Raw genomic sequence first — 19,566 nt, 5'->3', positions numbered from 1 at the left:
TGGGAAACAGAATGGTTCAGCCCCACAGTTACTTCGATTTTTTTCTTCTTCTTCAGACTCAAGACTCCAGGTTTTCCCTCTGTATCTGCTTAGTCACATCCTTGTTGGAAAGGGATTATGTCCTGGCTGCCCAAGTCACCATCTTTTACCAGAAGCCTCTTCTCACTTGTGTTTCCAATGTTTTTCAAACTGGAAGCAAATAGGGCAAAAGCCTGGTTGTTTGAAATGCATAATTTTCAAACTAATAAATGATTCTAAAACACTTGTAGATAGTGGGTCGGGCTGGGATGTGTGAACTTTCTACACGGAGACGGAAAGGATGGGAAACTCACAGGAAACCTCCCAGGCCACTTCTTGGGTAGCCTCTTGTCATGAAATGCAGCTGTCTCAAGGATTTGATGGGTCATGTTTTCTGGAGTTCATTTGTCTAGCTTTAGTAAAAAAATGTCTTTTCTCATCTGATTCTTGAATTTGACTTGCCTTTCTATCAGAATTTTATTTCTAAAAATAAATTCAAGAACTATGCAGTTACAAACCAGTCATCCAGATATGACATCTAAAATGACAGCGGAACACTAAACTCTTGAAATATCATTTTGGTTAGTTAAAAATCCATGGGCTTGGACATTATGTAAAAAATTCACGTTTTCTGGTGAAATTCAAATGTTAGTTAACAACTTCTGAAGCGTAGCGTAATCACACATTGTGTTGTCAGGTGCCTTCTAGTCGACTTTGACTCATATGACCCATTGTCTAACAGAAGGAAACCACCTGGCCCTCCGCAATCGTAATAATCGTTATTTCTGAGCCCAATGTTACAGCCACTGTGCCAGTACATTTTATCAAGGCACTTCCTCTTTTGCTGAGCCTCTATCAAACATATCTCCTGATAACATTCCAAAGTACAAGGGGGCAGTCCCCCTCCCCCCAAAAAAAGCAACGGGAAAAAGCTCCTGAGTGGACCTTTCTTAATACACATTTTTCCTGCTAGGCAAACATCGGGCAGCTTGATCTGAGTTAGTGCACCCAATTGCGTCGCCTGGGAAGGTTCTTTCTCTAGTCACAGTGGATTTTTTCGTGAAACGTTTGGCTCGAACCTGGTTTTTGTGATGGCCGATTTAAGAGAATAGTGTGTGGCTGTGAAATTTTGTTTCCTGCTCCAGAAAAAATGCCACAGAAACTGGTATGATGCTGAACACAGCTTATAAGGACAGCACCATAGGAAAAACTCAAATGTATGAGTGGCTTTCTCATTAAAAAAAAAAAACGGTGAAATGTCGATTGATGACAAACCTTGTTCTGGACATCCATCAACCTCCAAAATAGACTAAAATGTCAACGAAATTAATGTGTTCATGCTTGAAGACCAACTACAGACCACTGAAGAGATGGGGAAGTTATCTGGACTATCTCGGAGCTCAGTTCTATCTTGGAGCAAATTATAATGAAAGATTTGGGAATGAGAATGTTCGTTGTGAAATTTGTGCCTCAGGTTTTGACTGACCAGTAAAAAGAGCATCAACTGTAATTTGAAAGAACAGCTCCTAAGAGACCAGTGTTTGGCCAAAAACAGCATGCCTCTCTTGTTAAACCCACCTTACTCACCTGACCTCACTGTGTGACTTTTTGTTTCTGTGAATGAAGAGGAATATGAAAGGACATCCATTTGACTGCGTTGAAGAGGTGAAGAAAAAAGGAGGGAGGTGCTGTCAGCCATCTAAACAGTTGAGTTGGAAAAATGTTTCCAAGAATGGAGTCACACATTTGACAAAATATGTCAAGTGTAATAGAGTACTTTGAAGGTGATAAGGTTGTTTTGTAAAAAAAAAATTACATACATAGCTTTGAAATAGAAATTCTGGTTTGGGGAGGCTACCCCCACCTGAGTGAAGTCTTGTTATCTTGCTTCTCAGCAAGCATTCTGACTGCACTTCATCCGAGACCTATTTGTTCTGGCAGTTCATGGTACTTTGATACTCGCCCAGACGATGGTGTGAGCGCATCTGTTCTGCTGCAGTACTTATTTTTGTCCAGCTGTCACGTGAATATGAAGGAATGCCAAATGCCATGGCTCGGGTCAGGCACATAGTAATCCTTTAAAAATTTTTAACGAGGTCTTGGATAGCAGATTTGCTCAATGCAGTTTGTCATTTGATTTGACGGTTGCTTCCATGAGTGTTTCAAGTAAAATGATGTCCTTTGTATCAGTCTTTGCTTCATTTACCATGCTTATTGGTCCTGTTGTGAAGGTGTGTTTCCTTAAGAGTTGTAATCTAGACTGCCTTCACCTAGTCTTTCTTCATCAGCAAATGCTTCAGTTCATCCTAGCTTTGTGTAGACCCATCGCTATCAAGTCAATTCTAATTTAGAGCAACTCTACACAAAGTAAAACTGACCTTGTTATTCACAACTGAAATCTTACAGAAACTGCCACATCATTCTCCCACTAACTTTTCAATTAGCAGGCAAGCTGAACAGACTTAGCCTAGGAGTTAAGGACTTTAAAAAAAAATCAATGCCAACAGATGGTAGGAGGGGTACAGAACCAGGCAGCACCTTGTTCTATTTTGTGTGGGGTTTCCAGGCGCCATTGGCCATCTCAATGACAGCAACCCTCTTTGAGAGTCCAGTTTGGAGTAATTTACTTCCTTAAGCATCTAGGTTTCTAAGTAACCTAACTAAAATATGGGTCAAATTTGGATCTTTCATTGCCATCTTTTTACGAGTTTGTACTGTTTGTGTTGTATGCCTAGGGAGTACATGCCAACTTTGGAGGAATTTTTTGAAGAAGCCATTGAACAAGCAGACCCTGAAAATATGGTTGAAAATGAATATAAGTAAGTAGTTTCTCATGAACCAATGTTAATGTTCAGCATTTTTTCACAGAAATAGCAAATCAACTCGGAATCTTAAGGTTCAGTTGTTAGGGTAATGCTTTTCCTCAGACTGTCTTATGTACTTCTCATTACTGTACATGGATGATGCTCGGCAACGTGGAAACGTACTGTAGTATTTTGTCTGTAAGACCCATCCCCCTATTCTACCCCCCCTTTTCTACGTTCCTTCTTCAAGGCACAGTATGTGTCTCCCACTAGTTTGGGAGTTTTTATTTTTTCCTAAACCACTCACTGCCTTTTCCTCAGCTTCCTTCCTCCTTACAGTGTTAGGTCAAATTTAAATGGTACAAATGTTTGGAGAATAGTAATGTTACATGAGAATAGTAAATATTATATCTATGATTTGATGGAGAATTTTGAAAATGCTAGACGATTCAAAGTGCTTAAACAGAATTGCGATGGAGAGGAAGACTTTATGCAGAGCCACATCACTTGGCATTAACTTTGTCTTCAAGGAACGGAGGAAAGCACCCAGAGGTGTTCTCGAGTACCTAAGCGTACATGAATTCCGTTTGGCCTGGTTGGGGAGCAGTACTTTTTGAATCTGAGATGAGCTCCTCACAGGGTGCCACCTACCACTGCTCTGCTCTGTTAACACTAGGTTCATGGGAGAGGTCGTCACTTTGATGCATTTCAAAGTCCTCCAGAACCAATTGATACTTGACTCCTACCATCTATGGTGACTTTTATCTATTTAATGAGAGAAGCATATCCAAATTCACTTTTTCTAAGCCTTCTAATCTCAAAATTCCCTGTGTGGTGTACCTATCTACAGATAGACATCAATTTGACGCAAACAAAAATTAATTCCACTAAATCGGTTTCATTCATGGAAGCATTACTTCAGTAATAGTCAAAAGTTCTTAGAAAGTAAATTCTCAAATATAAATACAAAGATTTCTCACTGACCAAGCTAAGTGACCCTTAAGACACATCGAACCTAGTCTCTCAAATGATGTTTTATATACATAGTATTATAGTTTTGCATAGTTTCACTGATGTTACTAGTGTATAATTGTTTTTAAAGAAAATGCATTTTCACTCATGTATCAATTTGATATGTGCCTGTTAGATCTATTAGCCTTGTGTTAAATAAGTCATAGGTTCTATTCTTAACATAACTGCTCATTGTGTTAGCTACTGGATGTTCCCTTTTGACGTTTTAACTTTCATTGCGAATTAGGTGAAGATTTGTAGAGCAGATTATATATAGTTTGATCAATAATTCACAGAATTTGTGTCAACTCATCCATGATAATCAATCCCCTCTTTGTATCACGACTTATCCCACTTTTACAGGGGTTTTTAATTCCATTCCTTTTCTCCTAACCTTAACTTTGCCCTTGAAGAATTAATGTCCTTTGCTTTGAAGTGGTTGTTATGGAGGCGAGTTCCTTTCCACACCTGGAGGGCAACGAAGCGGCAGTCAGTCGTAGGCTCCCACCAGTTTCTCTCGCCAGGAAGCAGAGTGTCTTGTTATTCTAAGCTTTGTTCCACATTTCTCTCAGTCCAGCCAACACCTTCGAGTGAATGAGTTCATTTTTTAGAGTAGTGATAGCTGGGTATTATCCAGTTGTAGAGACTAATTATTGGACTAATTTTGCTTGAACCAATTTTTATTTAGAGGTTGACATCAAGTGAAAATGTTACACAGATAGAAAAACAAATATTGGTTCAATTATCATGAATCAAAACTCACTGCCTGAGTTTGTGAAGCATTCTGACACTGACACTTGTGTCTGCAGGTTTCACACGTACTGAACATTATGTGCCTATTATACTTCTGTAACCTGTTTTTCTGCCAGTAAACCAAATGGATGATCCTTGTCCTCCACTTATACTTTGTAGGCAACACTAGACACATGTTGTAATTAACCTTTAAAATGTAAGCAAAATGTAAAGTTTTCAAGTGTATTTGCTACATATGAGCACACGGGGACTTTATATGAATGTTGGGTTTGTTAGACATGAATGGGCTCCATTTAGGAATAGGATTAAAATTCAAAGAATGGTACATTCAGCTACTTACCTTTCGGAATTTCATGTGACAGAATTATAGTAACTTGAAGGTAAACGTTTTCCTACAGGGCTGTCAACAATTCAAATTATGGCTGGAGAGCACTAAGACTGTTAGCACGGAGAAGCCCTCACTTCTTTCAGCCAACCAACCAGCAGTTTAAAAGTTTGCCAGAATATCTTGAAAACATGGTAATAAAGCTAGCCAAGGAATTACCAGTAAGTGACATCGTCAGTTTTTCTCATCTTTAACATGTCTTAATTTTAAGCATAGAGCTGAATTCAGAGTGTAGAATAGTGAGCCACCCTCCAAGTTTTACACAAAGGGAAGAAAGCACTTGGGTTTGCATTTCTAAGAAATGCACTGGTTGTAAAGAATTGACTACTAATTTTATATATACCATGAAATGTAATTCAGGTTCACAGTATTTCGGACAAACTGTTGTCCACCTGGAAACTCAGCATATTTCTTGTTTTCCAGTGTATTGTCTTTTATCAAACGTGGGGAAATATTTGTGCCTTTCCACACTATTTTCCAAGGACAGATGAAAACTAAAAACTATACTATGTCCTAAAAATCCAAAGATTACTCAGCCTGAAGGGTAGTTGCTCCTCCCACAGCCCTCTCTCCACAGTGGTGATCTCCACTCACTGCTTGCAGGCCTCCACTCATCCCCTATGGCGGTCCTCCAGATTGGCCACCCCATCTGTGATCCTTACATGCCATTCACACCGAACACCCCAAGAGTACCCTGAATCTCTAACCACTACACGCAGTAGCCATTTTTATTTCGAAAGTTAACATCATTGTATTTTCTCGTTCTTAGCCTCCTTCTGAAGAAATAAAAACAGGTGAGGATGAAGATGAGGAAGATAATGATGCTTTGCTGAAGGAAAATGAAAGTAAGAGTTGAGTTTTCTTGGCTGGTTTATAAAATTGGCAGATTAGGGTTATTTGTAGTGATTTAAAACTATTTCACACAATCTATTTCTCAACATGCTTATTGAGGAATTGACAAAAAACACTTATGTCTTAAATAATAAAACTAGAAAATGGAAACTTAAAATGGAAGGAAGGTAGGTTTGCATTTGAAGGTGGAGGAAAACTAAGGGGAACAGCTTGTTTCTGGGAGAAAAGCCGTTTTCTACAATAGAAATAACAGCCTTAGTTTTGTTTATTGTGATCTATTGGGGGTCATGGCTGTAAAAAGCAGTTTTCTATAACAGAAATAACAGCCTTAGTTTTGTTTATTTATCTAGTGGGGGTCATGGCTATAAAAATAGTACTCAGCCGATGAAGAATATTCTACCTTAATTGAATTTTCAAATAAAGCTTACAAATGATTATGAAGCCCTGGTAGTGGCTCTGGGATAGACATTAGGCTGCTAACCACTAGGTCAGTTCTACCCCACAGCAAAGATGCTTGCTACCCCGGTAAAACCCACAGGAGCAGTTCTACAATAGAGTCGCTATAGAGTCAGAATCTATTCAATGGCAGTGAATTTGGGGGCTTCCTGGTAGCACAGTGGTTAAACACTAACCCAAAAGGTCTGTGGTTCAAACCTACCAACTCAGCAGGAGGAAACTTTGGGAGTCTGCTTCCTTAAAGATGCCAGCCTTGAAAACCCCAGAATACTATATATACTCAAATACAAGCTGACCCGAATATCAGCTGAGGCACCTAATTTTACCACAAAAATTACATTAAAAATGTGCTTGAAAACTCGACTTATACATAAGTCTATATGGTACTTCTGATTTTTATGTGTCTGAATCGACATGAATCTGTCCCGCCCTGTTATCTTTCCAATGCTCGTGTGTTTCTAGTTGTGCAAGTCATTGTAGTTTGCATCTAATACAAGTGGACATTTACATTTACTCCTTGTCTAATAGGCCCTGGTGTCCGGCGAGACAAACCTGTAACTGGGGAACAAATTGAGTTATTTGCCACCAAGCTGGGTGAACAGTGGAAAGTTCTGGCTCCCTTCCTAGAACTGAAAGACTCTGAAATCCGGCAGATTGAAGGTGACAGTGAAGACATGAAGATGAGAGCTAAGCAGCTGCTGGTTGCCTGGCAAGACCAAGAGGGAACCCAGGCAACACGAGAAAATCTAATGAATGCACTAAATAAGTCTGGATTAAGTGACCTTGCAGAAAGTCTAACTAATGACAATGAGACAAATAGTTAGCTTATTTGTTTGTTTGTTTTTTATTAAAACTGTGATAAGATTTTGTTACCAAGCAGCATTTGATAAGAGGTTCACTGGTTTTGGTAAACAATAAACATTTTGATAACAGTTGTTGTACAGTTGGCTGGTGCTCCGAGAACAGCACACATGGGCTCCCAGTCACTGACCCCGGGTTTGGAGGGCGGCGGGTTGGAAAATGGCCGTGATTATTAAGTGGCTCAGAGTCACAGAACATATTTTTGCTTAGTAAATATCTCAAAGCACTATGTAGGGGTTATGTTATTTCCTACGTTTTACTGGGCCAAATTCATGTGCTATTAAGTTATAAATTTTAGTTCACCATTCTGAAATCCCAGCGTAAGGCTTTCTGAAACCATGGCTTTTTTCCCCTCGTTGATGCTTTAAAGCAGAGATCGGCAAGCACCTGTCTGGATAACATGTTGCTGTCTACGGGTGCTTTCACACTGCAATAGCAACTATATGGCCTGCAAAGCAGATGGTCCCTAATAGAAATGTTTTGCCACCCCCTCAACTTTGAAATCTAGGCTTTTCAGCCTTAAAAGAATTACCCAAGCTCTCAAGCCTTTGAAATAGGGATGCTTACCTCAGAGAGTGAAGCTCAAGACATGTGAAGGCATCTTACACATAGCCGAGCACTGCATGGTGGAGTAAGGGCTAAAGACCGTGCCCTCCTCTTTCCACAGAAGCCTTACCCTAGAGGGCTCTAAATTAGGCGCTTTCTCTTTGTTTCGAGTCCTGAGAAAGCCACTGAGTGCACATTACACACGTCACTGCTCCCACGGACCTGAAAGAACTCCACCAGCTGGGTCAGCAGAGACAGCACAGCCACAGTACCAAAACGGCTCCCTTGTTAGTGGCGCAGTATATAAGGCACATTCAGCAAGCAAGACATGTTCTTGCCTGCTCTCCCTTAAAGGCCTTACCTACAAGGCCAAATTCTAAAATAGCCTTACTAGTTGAAAACCACTGGCTGAGTTCTCACTTCTAAAAGTATCTTTGGAATTATGTTTTTTGGACCAGAGAAGTAAAATCAAGGCCTATTCACTTTATTACAAACCTGCCTGGACTGGTCTAGTAGCTACAGCATCCTACAAATGGAAAACCCTGAATTCTAACTGCTCAATTTTATGTCCTCCAAATTACTCAAACCAAATGAGCAAGTCAATTTTCCAAAAAAGTTGGCCACGGGTAAAGATACAATACAAATATTAAATTATCAATAATTTTCATGGTCTGATCCCGCCCTCATTCTGATCTTCCTGCCCTTCACACCCACCACTAAGTATTAATTGCCAGTAGTAAAAGTTTACGTGAAGAAGCCACGTTCACAAGTAAATGTCCTGAAATGCTCATTTCATCCCTTATTTTTCTCCGATTGCATTGCTCAAATTACAGAAGAAAATGGCCATTATTCTTTAGGAATCCGTGTTACGCTCTACAAGGTACTGGACAACTTAAGCAAAGCGAGATTTCATGATCACTCTTAAAACCTTACCATAACACCAAGAAAACTGCAGACAATTCTCTATTTTCTCTCGTGCAATAAATCCAGGCTCCTTAAATAAGATGAGCAATTGGCTTTGAATGTATTTAAATGGAAAAAAAACACCATATTAAAATACATGGTACTCTTGGTGTTTCCTTTGATCACTTTAAAATCACTGATCTGAGATTAAATTTTGAATATGAGAATCAACAGTAAAACAACTGAGCTAATAACAAATAAGATATTACTGCATTCAGCATCCAAAGAACTCCATTGCTTTCACAACTTGATGCTTCTTTATAAATGTAACATATTACAAGCAGGCTAAGAGGATGATAAACAGCAGCATAAACTAACATCTGCAAGAACTGGACAATATTAAACATACCTAAAACTAGCCAAGTTCCCACACACAACACACAAAAGACTTGAGGTGAAAAGCTGTACCCTTCCTCTTCTTTAATTAAAGATCCTCATTTTCTAAAAATAAGTAACCAGAGCTTGTCAACAATTTTTTAAGCTGATTACTACAAAAACATTTCAAAGTTGAATGTACAAATCATAGTACATCAGAGAGAGACACAATAATAAAATGTATAATCAGATATACTATATTACTGATCACAATTTATTTTAAAGTCATGAAAAGCCAGCAACAGAACAGACTGAGTCAGCCAGTTGGGCTGGACAAATACGTGATTGTACCCATATTTCCTTCCATGGGATGTGGAGAGCAGCACTGAGTTACACAATGAGATCAACATTTTTCCTTCCACCTTCCTGGCAAAATGACTGTTAGATAAGGCAAAGGATGGGTGGTGAGCTGAACCATGCAAAAACAACAGAGTTATAGGTGTGCAACAAACATCTTGGGCTGCAAACGGCAGGGAGAAAAATTATAAGTAATAGTTGAAAGGCATTTCACTTAAGAATTTTTCTTCCAATTATGGATGAAATAAGCCTTTTGTAAATGTTTTCCTGCTACCTTATGCAGGGTAGCACAGTCCAAAGATAATTTTATACATTGATACACAGTGGTTTGCCAGTCTTCTGTGACCCTCCAGTTCCACACAAGGGGACACATAAAACCACCTAATTACCCTCCTCTAAAGCTCTAGATTACAGAAATGATCAACGAGTAACATATTTCACACGTACGCATAAATAGCTAAAATGAATACTACTGCTCACTTTCCTCCTCCATTATTTCAACTCTGCGAGGCCCATAGAGTAAAACATAAGCTATATGCCAGTCCCCACCGCCAGAAAGCCGCAAGATGTCTTCTGGTGTAACGATGCTGACTTTATCATCATCAAACTTGATCCATTCATCTAAATAGCAAGAGGAAAACAAAATTATTCAGGATTTGTTAGGCAAGTCTGTACAGTATTATTTTGTGTACAGTATTATTTCATCTGCTACACCAGTTCTCAAAATATGGTCAAGGGACTCCAGATTGTGTCCCTATGACTAGTTCTGATATTCTACAAAATTAAAAATAAGTATTACTTGTCTTTTCTATCCTCATACTCTCAAGCATAGAATTTCAGAGGCTACATGATGTGTTGATAAGCAAGACTAAACGCAGAAGCAGATTTATGAATCCAACCATACTCTATTCAGAAAACTACAGATTTATAAAAATCTAAAATACCATTTATTGCTAATTTATAAAAATGTAAAATGAATAATTTCTTGCTAATTTTAAAATTCAATGGTTACCCTTTTAAAAATGGCATTACTATTAAGATAGTTTGGGCATAATTGTCATTTTTCAATAAATTACTTAAAAATTTTTTCAGTTACTTCTAATATAGTAAAGTATTGAGATGTAATCCACATAAAAGCTATTTAAGGTACTTAGTAATTAATATAATGAGGTTCTGAGATTAAAATTTGGGAAACTATCATACAATAATTATTCCATATAGATATATGGAATTGTTTTAATATTTAGCATGCTGTTCTAATAAAATAGTAAAACTAATTAGTAAAACAAAATGTTCAAAGACCTAATATTTGAAAAAATAATACTGTTTACCTTGTTTCCTTTTCACCCAAGATACATAATGACCTGAAGCGCTAGACCTTCCCTGGTGAGTTAGCACTGCTTGTAAGTCATAGTATCCGCAGTTATTGGAGCCAATGTCTGCAGAAAGATGCGAATGCATTAATTAAAATACGTACACATTTCTCAAGTTAGAACTCTAAAGTTTGCATTCCACAAATATAAGTCTTACTATAATTCAATTAAAAAAAACCTGTCCAACCAAAGGAAAGCTTCAGGAGAGAAATTTCAAGAAATAATGTGGTCACTGATAAAAATGTATGCTAAAAAAGATGGATTTTTCTGTGTGTCACATTGAACCAAATTATACTTCAATAAGGCTAACATACGCACACAGAGAAAAGGTATGTACATAAGTAAACGGTTATATGGGAAAGCAATTTTAGTGTTAAAAGTCTCAATTGAAATGAAGTTTTAACTTACCGTCAGCAAAAGAAAAGGGTTCATATTTAGCCTCCTTCTGGGGACTACTTTTTTGATCACTCTGAAGGGAAAAGATAAGTAATTTTAAGCCAAGATTGGGGAAATAAAATCGTATTTCTCAGTGAACATTAAGTTCCACAAATACTATCTCCAAGTACAAAGCACTAAGGAAAAAGAAAGATAACTTACAGATAACTAAAGTGATGTTCTTACAGATAACTAAAGTGATGTTACTGTTCATATAACAATCTATATTTTAAATATATTTAATCTTACACATACAATAACAGACTGTCTAGGTATACGGACAACATAGTTTTACTAAAACACTATGACACTACCAGGTTGAAGAGAACATACATATTTAGACGTTTCAAAACATGAAAAGTCAAATTAATGCAGTTTATATTAAATCTATAGGAGAACGGGCCACAAGCCACATTAGCCTGAATAAGATGAAACATTTATTCAGCAACATATGCCTACTTTGAAAGATGTATGATTTGTACTTCAGACCAGGACAGTTTAATGGGAACCCCCTACCTCAACCCATTTTGGTTGTTTAATGTAACAAAACTAATCAACTTGTCTAAGCATATGGGCACAAAGTTTGTGCCCCAAGTTAAAGATACTACAGTGGCAAGACGTCAAGGGATCATAAAACAAAGACAATTAAGTCCACCCCATTGCTTTTATTAATATGTATATGAAGTTCCAAGGAACTCCTGTGATGCTATTGGGTAAATGTCAAACTATTAATCACAAGAGGTTAGTAGTGCATATCTTCCAGCCTTGCTCAAATTTTCCTTTCTACCCAGATATCGCTCTCAACTCTCACTGCAGTCAAATCAATTCCAACTTCTGTGAGGTCTTTCTCCCATGGAGAGGTTGGTGGTGTTGACCTTGTAGTTAGCTCAACCAGTAACCTACATGCCACCAGGGCTGCTCCCAGTATGCCTAGATATATTAAATCAGAATTTACACTCTAACAAGATCACCAAAAATAAAAAATTAATTAAAAAAAAACAAGATCACCAGGTGATTTTTATATATAACTGGAACTCTATAAGAAAAAAGAATTTATAAGTTATCAATATTCTCTTGCAGATATCAAAAGGATAGCAAATGAATACTAGCAGTAATTAATTCTACACACATACATTTAGCTATCTAGATGAAATGGATCACTTCCTCAAAAATACAAACCACAGCTGTCATTGTAAATAGTTCTAAAACTATGGGGTCATCAGAATTGAACTCAATTCAATGGCAACTGGCTCCTTTTTTTCTTCTTTAGTACAGAACTCAAGGAAATTGAATTTATTTTAAACTTCCAACTTAAAAAATGAAAAGTTCAGATGTCTGCAAACTATCAAATATTTTCAAAAGATTTAAGTCAATTCTATACAATTGCTTTTAAAAATCAAAGAGTAAACAAAACTAGTTAATAAATTCAGAACAGTGAAAGACTGATATGCAAAAATCAACTATATTTTATACACTAACAATGAACAATCTGAAAACTGAAAACCACAAACATTAATATAAAATATTAAACCAAAGTAAAAATTCCAAGATCACAAATTAGAAAACTTAATATTAAAATTATAATACTAGTTCCTAATTGCTCTATAGATTCAATGTAATCCCTATCAAAATATCAACTAATTTTGGGGGCAGAAAAAAATAAGCTGACACTAAAAAATCACATGTAGCTACAAAGGTCCCAGGATAGCCTAAACAAGCTTCAAACGGAACAAAGGTGAAGGGGTCATACTTGTTTATTTTGAAATGTTCCACAAAGTGAAAGTAATCTAGAGTGTGGTACTGACCTAAAGGTACACAGACATAAACAAATGGCATAAACACTACTGAGACAAGTAGATATCTACAAATGTGAATCTAAAGTAAACTCACTCCCATTGAGTCAATTCTGACTGTGGTAACGCTATAGGGAATGTGTGCTACAGAGACTAACTCTCCATGGGAGGAGAAAGGACATCTTTCTCTTACAGATCAGCTGGTGGTTTCAAACTGCTGACCTCATGGTTAGCAGCCCAACTTGTATCTGCTACGCTACCAAGGTTTCCCCTAAAACACAAGTGCAAATGTTGGCCTTGGAAACAGGCAGTGATTTCATATGTGTGACCACAAAAGTATAAACAACCATAAAAAATATTAAGTTAGATTTCCTTATAACCTAACAGATCTTCTACAAACGATTTTGCTTCAGACAAGTTACAGACAGAGGGAATATTTGAAAATCAGATATTCAAGAAAAGACTAGTATATAGAATGATCAAAACTCAAGAATACTAAAAGCAATGTAAATAGAAAATGGACAATGCAAAAGACAATGAGATGGATCTCAAAAGAAGATATACAGCCAGTCTAAAACACATAAAAAGATGTGGAACCGTCACTGTTGCTACAGCTAGCTGGGTGCTTGCCATGAGTCACTCCGGCTCGGGAATTTCGTGTGGAGGCTGCGACCTTTCAGAATCCCATTGTTAGGGCTGTCTTCTAAGATGATGGTTGAATTGGAACCTTTGGGGGTTTGAGTGCTTAACCATTTGCACCACCCAGGAACTCCTAGCCACGAGGGAATTGCAAAGTCAAATCAAAATGAACCTAGAAGAATGGTTACTAATGTATCAGAACAGCAAGAATTAAAACAACAGCAACCCCAAAGGCTGGCATCTGTGCGCAGAAAGGGAGTCATACACTCCGACTAAGAAGGAAAGCAGCACACTCAATGTGGAAAACAATTGTGCAACGTCTTTTAAAAACAAAATATGCAACTAGCCAGTCAGTGCTTTCTCAGGTATTAACCCTAGAAGTGAAAACTTAGGTATTACTATCTGCACACGTTTATGTAAGTTTTATTCATAACAGACGCATTTACTGCATCTGCAGTTTTTATTTTTTAAGCTAAAATATACTTAAAGTTCTAAAAGGCCTGTAGCAACATGCAAGATGTGTCTGTATGCTAGGGCCTGGTCCTTAACGTTCCGTATATCTAAGGACCCCTGGTAGCACAGTGGCTGTGAGCTGGGCTGCCGATGAGGCCAGTCGGCAGTGCACATCCACAGCTGCTCCCAGGAACAAAGAAGAGGCTTTCTACTCTTACAAGAGCCACTGGCTGGAAAACCCACACAGGCAATTCTACCCTGGCCTACTGGGTTGTTAAGAGTCACCTTGCAAGAGGAGGAGAGGAAGGGAGAACTGACTACCCCCAGGGGGACAAACAACAGAAACCATGGGGGAAGGGAGACAGCGGTCGGTGAAAGACATGATAATAATAATAATAATGTATCATTTATCAAGGAGTCACAAATATGAGAGTGGGGAGAAGGAGGGGGGAAAAGAGCTGAAATTAGGCATTCAAATGGAAAATGGTTAGAAAATAATAATGGCAATATACGTACAAATGTGCTTGATGCAACTGATGTATGGACTGTTATAAGAGCTGTTAAACAAACCCAGGGATTAGAGAACAACAAGTGATCCAAAATCGATGGCAAGGAAGGTGTAGGAGGCCTGGTGGGGCTTGATCAAGGGCAATGTAACTGAGAGGAATTACTGAAAACCAAGCAAATGTTGAATATGATAGTGGGACAAGAGGAAAGTAAAGGGAAATAGAGGTAAGAACTAGGAGGCAAAGGGCATTTATAGAGGTCTAAATACAAGCATGTACATATGTAAACATACTTATATGAGGATTGGGAAATAGATCTATCTGCATGTATTTATAAGTTTAGTATTAAGGTAGCACACAGACATTGGGCCTCTACTCAAGTACTCCGTCAATGCAAGAACACTTTGTTCTAATAACCTGGTATTCCATGATGCTCACCTTCCCAACACGATCACCGAAGACAAAGTGGGTGCATAAGCAAATGTGCTGAAGAAAGCTGATGGTGACTGGCTATCAAAAGGCATAGCGTCTGCAGTCTTAAAGGCTTAAAGATACACAAGCAGTCGTCTAGCTCAGAAGCAAAAAATCCCACATGGAAGAAGCACACAAGCCCGTGTGACCACGAGGTGTCGATGGGATCAAGTATCATCGAACAAAAAATCATATCATTGTGAATGAGGGGGAGTGTATTGGACAGGGTTCTCTAGAGAGACAAACCAGATTGCTAGTAATTATATATAAATATATTTATAAAGATATATAATTCAAGAAATGAACCATTAAATTATATACAGATAGATAATACAAGAAATTAATAGTTAAATTATAAAGCAGTGAGACACTAGCAGTCCTTTAAGGCTTGAGAGCTGCCAGTTGCCAGTCCCCTTCTGTAGAGAGCTGGGCTATATATATCCAGGCAGCAAACAGCAAGGCAGGTCCCCAACTGTCATCAACTGTCGGTCCCCAGCTCCAGAGATGAACATTCCAATTGTGTGGGCTTAAAGGGACCTCAACTTACAGCGACACAGTCCATAGGATAGGCATCCCACAGGTAGTGTACCCCTTTAAACTGAGGCACAGAACAAGCAAGGCGAGGCTCACCAAGCCATTTATCCCTCTGACTGTCAGTTAATCCTACTTGTATTTATCGGCCAGGCTGGCACAATAAACTATAGCAGGGAGTGTGGAGTGGAGACTCAAAACCCATCTGTAGGCAACTGGACAGACGGGTCACAGGAGGAGATGAGCCAGTCAGGGTGCAGGATAGCCCTGAAGAAACATACAACTTTCCTCTACTTCCTAAATGCTTCCTCCCCCGACTATCATGATCCCAATTCTACACTGCTACAGATAAGAGCTGGAAACACAGGGAGTCCAGGACAGGTAAACCCTCAGGGTCAATAATGACAGTAGCAATACCAGGAGGAAAAGGGGAAGGTGGGGAGAAAGTGGGAACCGATCATAATGATCTACATATAACCCACTCCCTGGGGGACAGACAACAGAAAAGTGGGTGAAGGGAGACATTGGACAGTGTAAGACATGAAATTATAATAATTTTTAAAATTATACATTATCAAGGGTTCGTGGGGGAGGGAGGGAGAAAAAAGAGCTGACACCAAGGGCTCAAGTAGAGAGAACATGTTTTGAGAATGATGATGGCAACAAATGTACAAATGTGCTTCAAACAATAGATGTATGTAAGGATTGTGATGACTTGTACAAGCCCCCAATAAAATGATCTTTTAATAAATAAATATTCACCTGACAGCAATAAGTTTTTGTCCCTCAAAATTTTTTTTGCCCTCACTTATAAAGAACTAAACCAATCCCCACTTGCAACAAATTCTTCATCACAATCACCTTCACTTGCTCATAAGCAGCTTTTAAATCACTGAAAAGACGTTGACCATTTTCTGGAATTACAGTAATGAATAAGTAAGAACTATATGCACCTGTTCCACTTACCTACAAATACGACTTACAAAGACACATAGGGATGGATGTCGTTTGTAACCTGGCATATGTTCATCCATTTTTACTGATTAACAATAAAAAGTAGTTGTTGAGAACTGAAAAGAGGTTAAAATATTATGATTAGAAAACTGTTAGTAAGAACTTACTATCTTTGGTTGCTGATTCACTTTTTTATCTTCCAGATCCTTGAACTTTGATCGAAAAGACACCATTTTCTCTTGAAGTTCTGGTGTACATAGTTCATACACATCCAACATAAGAGGAAATTTAACATCCTATTTATGAACCAACAAGAAAATTAAAAAATGTAAACAGATTTATCAAGGTAGTTAATCAAGTTTAAATGTCAATTATATTTTAAATTACTGTGGTCATAATTTAAATAAAATTGAAAATAAAACTTGAAAATGACTGAAAAATTGCTGGTGATTTTGCCATTTCCTTTCAGAGGTGAATCTGTTTTGTACATCTGTTCTAATCCTTTTCTGCTGAGTAGTGCTTGGGGTTCTCAAAAGCTTACAAGCAGTCATCTACGGCACAACTGATCTCTATGTACGCTGGAACAGAGCCACGTACAGGAGTCAGGAATACGAGGAGAAAATCAAGTATGTGGAGCAACTGCTTCCATGAACAAGCTCTTGACAGGAGGCCAGAACTGGATGGTGGCCAGCTACCATTACTTAACATTTTGATCACTCTACAGAAGAATCTTAAATGTGGGAAAATACAGAAGATCCGCACAGAACCGGGATTTTCTGGAAGCATGGAATGCTAGATAACCTCCTGACAGTACTGCCCTGAGATAGTCTTTAAACTTAATGCAAAAATATTCCCTGGGAGATTTCTTTAAATTGAACTTAAGCTTATCTTAATTAACAAAACATGTCTGCCTCGAGTCTCATGCTCATTTAGGGATCAAATTGACAACAACAAATCAAAAGATTAATTAAGAAACAGGTGAAATCCATCCACCTATAGGCAACTGATCTTCAACAAAGGGCCAAACAAAAAACACTGAGTTGGAAATGGTGCTGACAAAATTATTCTATTTGCTGAGGAATGAAACAGGACCTCACCCCTGAACAGAAACAAACTCAGGGTGGATCAGAAACCTAAATCCCAGCGCTTTAAGGATCATCAATGAAGAAATTAGAACAAGTTTAAGCGCCTTCACACAGAGCATACACATACTCCCCATAAGACAAGGAACCTACTAAAATCAGACACTTATGCACATCAAAAGACTTCACCAAAAAAAACAGTAGTCCACAAACTTGGAAATCTCGTTAGCAACTTTACAATGCCAAAGGACCAATACCTAAAATCTACAGGAGTTCTGCAACACCTCGCCAAGAAAAAAAAATCTAATTAAAATGTGGGCAAAAGACATAACAGAGAGTTTACCACAAATGACACTCACATGACTAACAAATGACAAATGCACACAACCACTAACTATCCAGGAGATGTATATCAAGACAATGAAGATACATCACTTTATACCCACAATGATAACCCATTTAAAGAAAAGGAAAAAAGCAAACAAATGCAAGAGAGCATGCAAGACATCAGAACTCTCATATGCTGCTGGTGAGTTTGTAAACATGTACAATCATGATGGAAGGGATATAGGACTAAAGCACTAAAGTAACTGGTAACAGAAATCTCATACAATTAAGAGACACAACGCAGACAGACATATGCTCTCCCATGTGCAGCATAGCACAATTCACAATAACAGGAAGCTGGAAACAGCCCAAACACCATCAGTAGAACAGATTTAAAAAAACCTCTGGTACATGCACATAATGGAATATTATAAACACCTCATGACATAGATGGGCCTGGAAATCATTATGCTGAATAAAGTAGTCAACTGGAAAAGGGCAAATATTGTATGAGACCACTACTGTAAGCATAAACACCAAGACAAAGGCAGGGAGCTGTTACCAGATCATGTAGTTTCTAATCCGGCTCCTGAACAAGGTGGTGTGCCTATCTAATGCTCTTGATCCATATATCACCCCCTTATGGGTCCATCTGAAGAACCTCTTTGTCAAGAGGCCTCACTAGTTTCTTGTGTTGGGGGGGGGAAACAAGCCAAGCACTTCCTGACATATAACATTATTCCGTGGTCAATTCAAATCAATATAATCAAAGTAACCTCTACAAGAGTGCTCGATGAACCCTAATAGAAATTCAAATTGGGCCTGGGGCCAGGGGTGGTACACAGAGCAACCGGCCATTGGAAAACACTTCAAATGTTATTTTGATAGCCCCCAATGGGAGAACACAGTCTGTATTTGGTTTCTAAGCTGACACTTCTGACAACTTCCTATCCAGACCGTAGTGAGCCAGGCCACTCGAGTGCTACAGATCATGGGGCTTTAGACTTTGTCCTGTAAGGGTGTATAACATCCTTCACAGGCCACACTAGAAGGGTCCAGTTTGGAAATCACACTAAGTGAACCGGACTTTACCTTAAACAAAGTTGTAGCTGATTAAAGGAGTTGAAAAACACAGCAGTTAGGGCTGAAAGGCCCTGGTGAGAGAAGGAGAAGATGGCTGCTATCCCAAAGATTGTGGATTTGGAAGTCATTGAACGCTGGTTCAAATCTTTTGCTTTGGAGATTGCCCTATAATTGTCTATTTAAAACTACTCTGAAATTTCTATGCTCATAATCTGTTTTTTTTTATGACATGTCTGAGTCCAGCAAGCAGTGTTGCCTCAGTGAATGTGATAGTTTTTCTGTGCCAACATGGCACCAATAAGAAGATATGGGTAGAGTCTAGCCCAGGCGTCCTCAAACTACGGCCGGTGGGCCACATGCAGTCCGCCGAGGACATTTATCTGGCCTGCCGGGTGCTTTTGTCCCGTTTGTTTTTTTTTTTACTTCAAAATAAGATATGTGCAGTGTGCACAGGAATTTGTTCATAGATTAAAAAAAACAAACAAAAAACTAAAGTCCGACCCTCCAACAGGTCTGAGGGACAGTGAACTGGTCCCGTTTAAAAAGTTTGAGGACGCCTGGTAGCCTGTTAGTCATAACACATCCTGATGGTGCCTCC

General features: G+C 38.5%; 2 protein-coding genes across 2 annotated transcripts in view; one reads left to right on the top strand and one right to left on the bottom strand.

The window, feature by feature from the left end:
• The window catches only part of THOC1 (THO complex subunit 1), a 61,071-nt gene extending 53,860 nt beyond the window's left edge, over positions 1–7,211 (top strand). The window contains exons 18-21 of the mRNA XM_075532914.1: positions 2,754–2,837; positions 4,985–5,132; positions 5,741–5,816; positions 6,808–7,211. Coding sequence (XP_075389029.1) covers positions 2,754–2,837; positions 4,985–5,132; positions 5,741–5,816; positions 6,808–7,103 — 604 coding nt within the window. The 3' untranslated portion in view covers positions 7,104–7,211. The remainder of the gene's footprint in view (positions 1–2,753; positions 2,838–4,984; positions 5,133–5,740; positions 5,817–6,807) is intronic.
• Positions 7,100–19,566, bottom strand: part of USP14 (ubiquitin specific peptidase 14) — a 58,429-nt gene continuing 45,962 nt past the window's right edge. The window contains exons 13-16 of the mRNA XM_075532915.1: positions 16,644–16,772; positions 11,103–11,163; positions 10,653–10,760; positions 7,100–9,942 (exon numbers count right to left, since the gene is read on the bottom strand). Of these exons, the coding sequence (XP_075389030.1) occupies positions 9,791–9,942; positions 10,653–10,760; positions 11,103–11,163; positions 16,644–16,772 (450 nt within the window). The 3' untranslated portion in view covers positions 7,100–9,790. The remainder of the gene's footprint in view (positions 9,943–10,652; positions 10,761–11,102; positions 11,164–16,643; positions 16,773–19,566) is intronic.

Source organism: Tenrec ecaudatus, chromosome 15 (genome assembly GCF_050624435.1).
Source record: "Tenrec ecaudatus isolate mTenEca1 chromosome 15, mTenEca1.hap1, whole genome shotgun sequence".
Lineage (NCBI taxonomy): Eukaryota > Metazoa > Chordata > Mammalia > Afrosoricida > Tenrecidae > Tenrec > Tenrec ecaudatus.
The sequence above is the reverse complement of the archived record's forward strand: the minus strand, read 5'-3'. Positions and strand labels throughout refer to the sequence as shown.